Source organism: Salmo trutta, chromosome 37, assembly GCF_901001165.1.
Source record: "Salmo trutta chromosome 37, fSalTru1.1, whole genome shotgun sequence".
Taxonomy (NCBI): Eukaryota; Metazoa; Chordata; class Actinopteri; order Salmoniformes; family Salmonidae; genus Salmo; species Salmo trutta.
Window position 1 is genome coordinate 2086045 of NC_042993.1, and position 11511 is coordinate 2097555.

The following is an 11511-nucleotide window of genomic DNA, read 5'->3' on the forward strand; positions in this document are numbered from 1 at the left end:
CCCACAGGCCACCCAACAATGCACAAAGCGGTCAACTCAACCTCACTGACAAGGGTGCACAGGTGCTCTACAGTCCCAGAAATGTGGTCTGGTGCTCTCGTGAGGACACTAGCAATGAGGCAGAGTAACATCTTCACTTTATCATACCCGTCTATACCACTAAAATGTGGATTCAAAAGCCTTGAGGCTTTTTAACCCTTTGATTTGGTAAAATAAAAATGGATTGACTTTTAAAGTAGTGGTTTGTGTTGTAATTCTGCGCATTGTGTCAGATACTCTCTATATTCAAAAGACAAACATCACTACTAACTTTATTATGGAGAGAATAGCTTTATTGGCTCATATAAGAGAACATGAGATCTGTTTTTCATGTACATTTTTATTATGAAAAAGACATACACTATCATGCATCACACCAGAATAATTTATGGAGGGATACACACATATACATGGATTATAACGTTGCAGTTATGCGTGAGTCTGTATTGGTGTTCGTCCCATAGAGAATGATAGAAGCCGCTAGTGGCCTTGATAGTGCGTGAGCAGCACCATCGAGGGCTTCCACCATGCTTCCGCCATTTTAAAGTAGTCAAAGTAGTCAACTGAGTGGGGATTCCTATGGGTTGTAGCCTCAATTGGGCTGCCCATGCTGTCACAGATGCTGTAAAGGCACAGATATAAAGATGAGTCCTCTATCTATCTCTATGGTTTGTCCATGATTATAGATGTGTGTGAGTGGGAGGGTGTGGGTCCATGTGTGACGTTACAGGAATGCACACAGTCTCTCCAGTACAGAAGGGTTTCTGTTGCTGAGGAAGATCAGTTCTTTCTTCCCTTCCTCTGTCTGACCTGATGGAGAGAGAGAAATCTCCCAGAAATCAGTTCAACATGTCATAATCTAAACCATCACAAACAGTGCCAGTGGTGAAAGTGATTATCTCTTACTGTGTGGGTGTTGTAGCCAGTGGCGGTCCAGGTAGTAGAGGTAACAGCTCTCAAACTCCTTCTCACTGTAGAGGGAGACTGGTACTGGGACAAACGGGTCCATGCTGTCAAAGCCCTCCTGTAGGAGGAACACAGAGGATGAGGATAGAAGTTTTTATAGGTGAACTTCTGTTTCTATTTGACTGGTCATACAATAACATGAAACATGATGCATGTAAACACGTCAGAAGGGTCTTGTCCAAAAACGTCTAGATCCTCCCCTTAGCCCTTGCTAGCCCAGATCAATAGACACCAAGGCTTAGAGGTAGTTTTTGGACTGGACATACAACAACATTAACCAGGATGTAATCATAACCCCTGACCTCTCCCAGCAGCTCCTGGGGCAGGTAGGCAGAGCTTGGAGTGTAGAGAGACCCTGTCTGAGACAGAGTGGCGATGACCGCCCCTCCACACTGAGGAGAGAGAGAGAGGGAGAGAGAGAGATAGGAGTGGTGGTGTAAATAACAATCATGTAATTTTCTAGTGTCTATTAGACATAGAGGATAACAACTCTATGCAGTTCTCACCCAGTCATTGTTGATCATCTTCCTCAAGTTATGAACCAACGTCAACTCCTCTGGAGCCACCTGACAGACAGGAGAAGAGAGGAGAGAGACACACAGAAAAAGTAGAGAGAGAAGGGAAAAGTGACAGGAAAAGAGGATGAAATGGAAGGGAGAGAAAGAGACAGGTCAGTCAAGTAAGCAACCTTTACACAGAAATTACAAAGATACAAAAATGGAAGCAATATAAATCAACATGTATTTTTTATAGATCCACAGTGAGAGGTGAATGAATGTATAGGTGTATAAGTACAGGGCTCTTATCCTCCTTGAGTGTGGTCCTTCCCCAGAGACCGTTGACTCCATCAACAGCCACAGCCAGCCTGAAGCCCCCCTCTGTCCCCCCAGCCTGTAGCCTCAGCTCCTTTAGAACTGCCCCCACCACATCACTGCTGCTCTTCACACGAGACACTCCCTGGGGTGAAAAAAACACAGTTTAACAATGATACGTGGTATGAGATTCTCAAGAGAAGTGCACTGAACCAGTTATGTTTCAGAACTGGAGCCCAGACAAAACAGGTCGGAACAGTTTGCATATATTACGACGACATTGTGATGTTTGTGTTCATTTGTTTCTGGAGGCAAGCCGAAGTCGGTAGCTGAAGTCTACGCCCCTTCGTTGGTGATTGGTCAACAGTAGGGATTCTGCAATAAAGTCTTTGTTGTCAGTCAACAAGAGATTACTTGTTTTCATGCACATTTTTTCATTGAAAAATACTGCACCATACATCTTAGTTAGATATAAAATTGCACGACTAAGATCTCCTTGGCAAAAACTTCATAACAGATTAAGTTATTTTAGATTAATTCTGACTACGGCACCTCAAAAATGGACAAACAGCACTATTAACGCTTTCTCATTTTTTAAGTGAAGGTCTTTCAAGGGAGCATGCGAGCACACTCGTTCGGTTTGCCTAGCCAAGTTGGGCCAAACTGAAGGATGCTGACGCCTTAATAAAGGGCACGTTGACACTGGACTCACCATGTCCACCAGCTCCCCTAATGGCCGTCCCTCCTCAGTGCTCTCTCTCTTAGTCCACACGTACCGCTGCCTCAACTTGATCTAAAACAACAAGGGGAGACAGTCACAAATACAGGATGCCTCAAGGAGTAAAAATATGCTTAACAACTGTGTGCAATAGTATTTAAAATGACATCTCTGTACCCCACACACACAATTATCAATATGGTTCCTAAGTCAAACAATGAATTTCAAGCACAGATTCAACCAAAGGCCAGGGAGCTTTTCCTATGGTTCACAAAGGACACCTATTGATAGTTGGGTAAAAATACAAATAAAACAGACATTGAATATCCCTTTGAGTATGGTGGAGCTATTATAGATGCACCATCCAAAGTGTAAAATTAAACCGACTTCGCCACAACGATACAGGCGGCAATCCTAACGTAGTTTCCGGAGAGGCAGGAACCGCTCAGAGATTTCACCATGAGGCGAAATGTGATTTTAAAAAGTTTGAGTTTAAAGGCTGTGATAGGAGATAATGGAGGATGGATCAACATTGTAGTTATTTCACAATACTAACATAATTGATAGAGTAAAAAGAAGGAAGCCATCCTGTTTGCAATAAGGCACTAAAGTAATACTGAAAAAATTGTGGCATGAAATTAACTTTTTGTCCTGAATACAAAGCGTTATGTTTGGGGTAAATCCAACACAACAAACACATCACTGAGTATCATGTCATATTTTCAAGAATGGTGGTGGCTGCATGATGTTATGGGTATGCTTGTCATCGGCAACACCTCTGGAGTTTTTTAGGATAAAAAGAAACAGACACTGGGAAACAAACAAAGCCAAATATACACTGGAATTGCTTACCAAGATGACATTGAATTTTCCTGAGTGGCCTAGTTAGTGTTGACTTACAATCAGCTTGAAAATCTATGGCAATAGATGAAAATGGCTGTCTAGCGATGATCAACAACCAACTTCACAATAAAAAATAAAAAAATAATAATAGGCAAATATTGTACAATCCAGGTGTGCAAAGCTCTCAGAGACTTACCCAGAAAGACTCACAGCTGTAATTGCTGCTAAAGGTGATTGACATGTATTAACTCAAATCAAAATATTACAGTTTTATTTTCCATGAATTAAAAAAATTAAATGTTTATTCCACTTTGAAAACTTGTGTAGATGGTTGACAAAAAACAACAATTAAATCAATTTTAATCCTGCTTTGTAACAACAAAATCTGGAAACCATCAAGGTGTGTGAATACTTTCTAAAGGCACTGTATCTTACTTCTAATGTTAGGATTAGGGGATGGTAAACTGATCCTAGATTTGTTCCTACAGGCAACACGTACAGTGCCAGACAAAAGTTTGGACACACCTACTTATTTTTTTTTTATTACTATTTTCCACATTGTAGAATAATAGTGAAGACATCAAAACTATGTAATAACATATGGAATCATGTAGTAACCCAAAAAGTTTTTGATTACCGTAAATTCCGGACTATAAGCCGCAACTTTTTTCCCAGGCTTTGAACCTCGCGGCTTAAACAATGACGCGGCTAATATATGGATTTTTCCCGCTTTCAATTTCCAAAAAAAACACATTCTGTGACGTGCTCAGTTTTTTGCCGGCATGAAGCTTTCATTTGACCAATGAAATTGTTGAACGGGTTAAGGTCAAACAACTTTTTTGTTTACTGTTTAGATGAAATCGAGCGCTCTCAAACTTCCCATCATTCTGATTACGGTAGTCATTTTGTCACCTTCATCATGGAAAAGACACGGAGAAATGCATATGATGCAGCTTTCAAGTTGAAGGCAATTGATCTGGCTGTTGGAAAAGGAAATAGAGCTGCTGCACGGGAGCTTGGTCTTAATGAGTCGATGATAAGACGTTGGAGACAGCAGCGTGAGGAATTGACTCAGTGCAAAAAGACAACTAAAGCTTACTGCTAATTTTTTATTTTTTGTTACAAGCCGTGTTTCGTTAAAGCCTATTTATTTTTGTTACAAGCCGTGTTTCGTTAAAGCCTGTGTAAAGTTAATTTGTTTCAATGTACCGGTAGGCACCTGCGGCTTATAGACATGTGCGGCTTATTTATGTTCAAAATAATTTTAAAAAAAATTACTCGGTGGGTGCGGCTTATATTCAGGTGCGCTTAATAGTCCGGAAATTACAGTAATCAAAATAGCCACCCTTTGCCTTGATGACAGCTTTGCACACTCTGTGTGCCCAAACTTTTGACTGGCACTGTACCTGGCGCCCACTATCTATCTGAGGAGGAGGAGCTACCTTGGAGAGGAAGTGTTCATTGGTGGTTCTGAAGTTGCGTAGCCAGTTGGAGGCCTGTATTGGCTGGTCGAAGCGGGAAGTGTGGTAGGAGGAGGGCAACAGTTCCTTACAGTTCTTCACCCATAGGTGGGCTATAGAGGAGATTATTATCACAATCATTATTATCATCATCATCATTATTTTGTGTGTGTGTGTGTATGCCATGTTGGGGTGTGTGTGTGTTACCATCTGGTATGTGTAGTACTAGCCATCCCTGTGTGGAGCAGTAGTGGACAGTATGACAGAGAGACATGGTCTTCCCACTGCCCTTCACACCATCTACACAACCAGTCAAGGTCAACACCAACACAATACAGGTAGACAATACTGGTCATAGAGCGGTATGGGGATGACTGTGTGTACAGTCGTGGCCAAAAGTTTTGAGAATGACACAAATATTCATTTCCACAAAGTTTGCTGCCTCAGTTTGTATGATGGCAATTTGCACATACTCCAGAATGTTATGAAGAGTGATCAGATGAATTGCAATTAATTGCAAAATCCCTCTTTACCATGGAAATGAACGCAATCCCCAAAAAAACATTTCCACTGCATTTCAGCCCGGCCACAAAAGGACCAGCTGACATCATGTCAGTGATTCTCTCGTTAACACAGGTGTGAGTGTTGACAAGGACAAGGCTGGAGATCACTCAGTCATGCTGATTGAGTTCAAATAGAAGACTGGAAGCTTCAAAAGGAGGGTGATGCTTGGAATCATTGTTCTTCTGTCAACCATGCTTACCTGCAAGAAAACACGTGCCGTCATATTTTTTATATATATATTTTTTTAATATTTTAGTCATTTAGCAGACGCTCTTAACCAGAGCGACTTACAGTAGTGAATGCATACATTTCATACAATTTCATACATTTTATTTTATTTTTTTCCTGTGCTGGCCCCCCGTGGGAATCGAACCCACAACCCTGGCGTTACAAACACCATGCTCTACCAACTGAGCTGCACAAAAAGGACTTCACAGGCAAGGATATTGCTGCCAGTAAGATTGCACCTAAACCAACCATTTATCGGATCATCAAGAATTTCAAGGAGAGCGGTTCAATTGTTGTGAAGAAGGCTTCTGGGCGCCCAAGAAAGTCAAGCAAGCGCCAGGACCGTCTCCTAAAGTTGATTCAGCTGTGGGATCGGGGCACCACCAGTACAGAGCTTGCTCAGGAATTGCAGCAGGCAGGTGTGAGTGCATCTGCACGCACAGTGAGGCAAAGACTTTTGGAGGATGGCCTGGTGTCAAGAAGGGCAGCAAAGAAGCCACTTCTCTCCAGAAAAAAACATAATGGACAGACTGATATTCTGCAAAAGGTACTGGGATTGGACTGCTGAGGACTGGGGTAAAGTCATTTTCTCTGATGAATCCCCTTTCCGATTGCATCCGGAAAAAAAGCTTGTCCGGAAAAGACAAGGTGAGCGCTACCATCAGACCTGTGTCATGCCAACAGTAAAGCATCCTGAGACCATTCATGTGTGGGGTTGCTTCTCAGCCAAGGGAGTGGGCTCACTCACAATTTTGCCTAAGAACACAGCCATGAATAAAGAATGGTACTAACACATCCTCAGAGGGCAACTTCTCCCAAACATCCAGGAACCGTTTTGTGACGAACAATGCCTTTTCCAGCATGATGAAGCACCTTGCCATAAGGCAAAAGTGATAACTAAGTGGCTCGGGGAACAAAACATTGACATTTTGGGTCCATGGCCAGGAAACTCCCCAGACCTTAATCCCATTGAGAACTTGTGGTCAATCCTCAAGAGGGAGGTGGACAAACAAAACCCCACAAATTCTGACAAACTCCAAGCATTGATTATGCAAGAATGGGCTGCCATCTGTCAGGATGTGGCCCAGAAGTTAATTGACAGCATGCCAGGGCAGATTGCAGAGGTCTTGAAAAAGAAGGGTTGACTCTTTGCATCAACTTCATGTAATTGTCAATAAAAGCCTTTGACACTTATGAAATGCTTGTAATTATACTTCAGTATTCCATAGTAACATCTGACAAAAATATCTAAAGACACTAAAGCAGCAAACTTTGTGGAAATTAATATCTGTGTCATTCTCAAAACTTTTGGCCACGACTGTATATTAAATGTGTAAAGGTATATTGAGGTGTGATCAGGTGTATTAGGAAGGGTAGGATACAGAGTAGGTAGCGTATGGTGGGCTTGCTGTAGTCGGCTCTCTTCAGGTGAGATATCAGCTCCAGAGCTGGCTGCCTCACCATCACACAACCCTCGTTAAACGTCTTCACCTGGACACGGGTACAGACCGTCAGTCATACTGTAATATATATATACACACACACACACACACACACACACACACACACACACACACACACAATACCTGTTGTTGGTATCGTGGCGGCAGGCCGTGGGGGAAGACAGTGTGGAAGTGGGAGGGGGGCACAGTGTAGTACTGCCCTAGGTGCTGTTCTGACTGACAGGCCTGGGGACAGAGGGAGATGAAACATCAGTACCCTCCACACTTATTACCACATGCTACAGAATAAAGTGTGATTGATTCTTCCACCTACCGGGTCGTTCTCCTGTGTTCTGAAGATGGAAAATGTCTCCGGTCTCGTCTCCATGCCAACCGCCTCCAGCTGCTGGCCACACCAACTGCCATGGAGCGGCCGCACCTGCGCAACCTGTCCGTGACATCATCACATTCCACAGGTAAGATGCAGGTGGAGGTGTTGAGCGTCTATCATAGTCCAAAACGTGTACGCCTAAGCACAGCAGTGTTCTAGAATTTAGGACCGTTAGAATGAACTACAGAACAGTGGTGAGGCACAAAACACATTTCTATTAGTACCAGCACATCTCCAGAAAGACATGTACTGTATTTGTATCGTACTGACTTTTTAAATGCATTGATCACATGGAAACTGACATCCCAACGCATCTTAAATGTTCATAAATATTCATAGCTAGCACTAGCTCAAGATGTACTCTTAAGGAGCCTAACGTCGCCGTTACTCCTTAAGGTCCAAGGACCTTATGTTATTTTCAGAGGTAGACTGGCTCTGGCAGCCAAAACTTCTAAACGCCAATCGATTCTCAAATGCGATACTAGAAAAATAAGGCCCTTTACTTTTATATCACATCAAAATAATTTAACAAATGCAAAATACACACATACTGTACACCACAGGAGGATGGTGGCACCTTAATTGGAATAAACATGGAATAAACAAACATGCAGTCAATAATACAATAGAAAAGAGTATATATACAGTGTGTGCAAATGAGGTAGGATAAGGGAGGTAAGGCAATAAATAGGCTATAGTGGCGAAATAATTACAATATAGCAATTAAACACTGGAGTGAGATGTGCAGAAAATGAGTGTGCAAGTAGACATACTGGGGTGCAAAGGAGTAAAATAAATAACAGTATGGGGGATGAGGTAGTTGGATGGGCTATTTACAGATGGGCTATGTACAGGTGCAGTGATCTGCTCTGATAGCTGGTGCTTAAAGATAGTGAGGGAGATATGGGTCTCCAGCTTCAGTGATTTTTGCAGTTTGTTCCAGTCATTGGCAGCAGAAAACTGGAAGGAAAGGTGGCCAAAGGAGGAATTAGCTTTGGGGGTGACCATTGACATATACCTGCTGGAGCGCGTGCTACGGGTGGGTGCTGCTATGGTGACCAGTGAGCTGAGATAAGGCGGAGCTTTACCTAGCAAAGACTTATAGATGACCTTGGAGCCAGTGGGTTTGATGACGAATATGAGGCGAGGGCCAGCCAACAAGAGCATACAAGTCGCAGTGGTGGGTAGTATATGGGGCTTTGGTGACAAAACGGATGGCACTGTGATAGACTGCATCCAATTTGCTGAGTAAAGTGTTGGAGGCTAATTTGTAAATGACATTGCCGAAGTCAAGGATCGGCAGGATAGTCAGTTTTACTAGGGTATGTTTGGCAGCATGAGTGAAGGATGCTTTGTTGCGAAATAGGAAGCCGATTCTAGATTTAATTTTGGATTGGAGATGCTTAATGTGAGTCTGGAAGGAGAGTTTACAGTCTAACCAGACACCTAGGTATGTGTAGTTGTCCACATATTCTAAGTCAGAACCGTCCAAAGTAGTGATGATGGACGGGCGGGCCGGTGTGGGCAGCGATCGGTTGAAGAAACATGCATTTAGTTTTACTTGCATTTAAGAGCAGTTGGAGGCCACGGAAGGAGAGTTGTACGGCATTGAAGCTCGTCTGGAGGTTAGTTAACAGTGTCCAAAGAAGGGCCAGAAGTATACAAAATGGTGTCGTCTGCGTAGAGGTAGATCAGAGAATCACCAGCAGCAAGAGCGACATCATTGATGTATACAGAGAAAAGAGTCGGCCCGAGAATTGAACCCTGTGGCACCCCCATAGAGACTGCCAGAGGTCCAGACAACAGGCCCTCCGATTTGACACACTGAACTCTACCTGAAAAGTAGTTGGTGAACCAGGCGAGGCAGTCGTTTGAGAAACCAAGGCTGTTGAGTCTGCCGATAAGAATGTGGTGATTGACAGAGTCGAAAGCCTTGGCCAGGTCGATGAATACAGCTGCACAGTATTGTCTCTTATGGATGGCAGTTATGATATCGTTTAGGACCTTGAGCGTGGCTGAGGTGGGCCGGTGTGGGCAGCGGTGAGGTGGGCCTACTCTGCATCTCACAAAGACATGGCGGATGGAACCAAACATCTCAAATTTGGATTCATCAGACCAAAAGGACAGATTTCTACCAGTCTAATGTCCATTGCTTGTGTTTCTTGGCCCAATCAAGTCTCTTCTTCTTATTGGTGTCCTTTAGTAGTGGCTTCTTTGCAGCAATTCAACATGGTCTTTTACCAAATAGGGTTATCTTCAGTATACCACTCCTGCCTTGTCACAACACAACTGATTGGCTCAAATGCATTAAGGAAAGAAATTCCACAAATAAACGTTTACCAAGGTACACCTCTCAATTGAAATGCATTCCAGGTGACTATGTCATGAAGCTGGTTGAGAGAATGGCAAGTGTGCAGAGCTTTGAGCTTTTCATTGTTTTGATGTCTTCACTATTATTCTACAATTTCGAAAATAGTAAAAATAAAGAAAAACCCTGGAATGAGTAAGTGTGTCCAAACTTTTGACTGGTACTGTATATTTTTTTTAAATTGTTTCTCGCTGATATGAAAGATAAGGAAGCGATGCATGTTAATGTTCAGACCGAGCGTTGGGGCTCTTAACTAAACACTTATGTGTAATGGAAATGAGAGTTGAGATAGCACATAATTAGGTATAAGGGACTATAGTATTAGTGCAAGCCTCAAGCTCTCTTCATTCTAATACTCAATCATAGACACTTACCGACAGTTGTGGCTGCTTTGTGTGATGTATTGTTGTCTCTACCTTCTTGCCAAATTGTGCTGTTGTCTGTGCCCAAAAATGTTTGTACCATGTTTTGTGCTGCTACCATGTTATGTTGCTACGATGCTGTGTTGTCATGTGTTGCTGCCTTGCTATGTTGTTTTCTTTGGTCTCTCTCTGTGTAGTGTGGTGTTGTCTCTCGTCGTGACGTGTGTTTTGTCCTATATATTTCTTTTTTTAAATCCCAGCTCCCGTCCCCGCAGGAGGCCTTTTTGCCTTTTGGTAGGCCGTCATTGTAAATAAGAATTTGTTCTTAACTGACTTGCCTAGTTAAATAAAATAAATAAAGCTATGAATGTCATGGGATCTTGCACCATGGACTCACCGTTTGTCGTAATCTGAAGGATAGTCTGCGAAGGGCCATGGTCTGGAACATGAATAAGTACATAAAGCCAGGTCAGGTTACACTGGTGCCATCTGTACTATTGCAGGGGCGACCTTCACTGTAAAATAATGACTATGTTTTTAGGACTAGCAATGTAATCTCAGCTTAATATCTGCTAGCAAGACACTGTAACATGCATCCTTGTTTTACAGTGCACTGCAGCAAGACTACAACAACTGTAGGTACACAACAACAATTTACCAATTAATTCATAAAATTAAAATCCAAACAGGGACGGTCATGAAGTTTTAGACGGTTCAGGTCTATTTTGAAAACACTGAAGAGTTGCACAATTTCGGTCGAACTGTCACGGTGCTAAATCTGTGGCAGCCGCCATTTTGGTTTGTAGACGAAGGATGTTACGTAGAGAGCTGAAATATGCGCATCGTTTCCGCAAATCCAGATGTCATCCACAGTTTTTTTAGAGCTCGGTGGTCTTATTTAGAACCAGTCTGATTTAAATATATATATATATATATATATATATACAAAATAAATAGAGTCTACAGTTGGATAGCTGAATGGTGGGTGGTGAGAATAGTTGGCCTAAAATAGATTTAAGTCAATGGACCTAGGATTTAGGCCTATAGGATTCCAATGGTTATGACAGGATGGGGAAAAACTGTATAAACATTCTCAGGATGATTCTATGCAAGATGGTCCCATACATTTCAAAGTGGAGTATGCGGGAATGAAACCAAAAAATATATTGTTTTCGTTTGTAAACATAATTATAGCCTTAGGCCTAGTATTTGACATTCAACCACAATAATGTTCGATAGCGATACTTTTTAAAATGAAATACAATTTCTTAACAATAAAAAAAACAGTAGGCTTTGGCTGTATAGACTTACAGTCTAC

The 11511-nt window shown here is 42.3% G+C and overlaps 1 protein-coding gene across 2 annotated transcripts; it reads right to left on the reverse strand.

Annotated features, from left to right (window-relative positions):
• Nucleotides 1–310: 310 nt before the first annotated feature.
• Nucleotides 311–11015, reverse strand: LOC115176576 (28S ribosomal protein S29, mitochondrial). Of its 2 annotated transcripts, none has more exons than XM_029736645.1 (13): nt 10852–11015; nt 10591–10632; nt 7407–7520; nt 7217–7318; nt 7013–7121; nt 5046–5138; nt 4821–4951; nt 2530–2610; nt 1801–1962; nt 1512–1571; nt 1308–1397; nt 946–1063; nt 311–849 (listed from the first exon to the last, which is right to left on the reverse strand). In XM_029736645.1, the coding sequence occupies exons 2-13, from the start codon at nt 10627–10629 to the stop codon at nt 764–766; spliced, it is 1185 nt and encodes a 394-aa protein (XP_029592505.1). In that variant the 5' UTR covers nt 10630–10632; nt 10852–11015; the 3' UTR covers nt 311–763. The 2 variants fall into 2 exon arrangements, with proteins under 2 accessions (XP_029592505.1, XP_029592504.1); XM_029736644.1 differs by having other exon boundaries at nt 10591–10708.
• Nucleotides 11016–11511: the final 496 nt, after the last annotated feature.

Coding starts and splice junctions, on each gene's coding strand:
- LOC115176576 (XM_029736644.1), bottom strand. CDS start 10,653: ATGTACTTATTCATGTTCCAGACCATGGCCCTTCGCAGACTATCCTTC. Junction 1,398..1,511: donor AGATGATCAACAATGACTGG/GTGAGAACTGCA, acceptor CTCTCTCCTCAG/TGTGGAGGGGCGGTCATCGC. Junction 1,064..1,307: donor CCCAGGAGCTGCTGGGAGAG/GTCAGGGGTTAT, acceptor TTCCTCCTACAG/GAGGGCTTTGACAGCATGGA.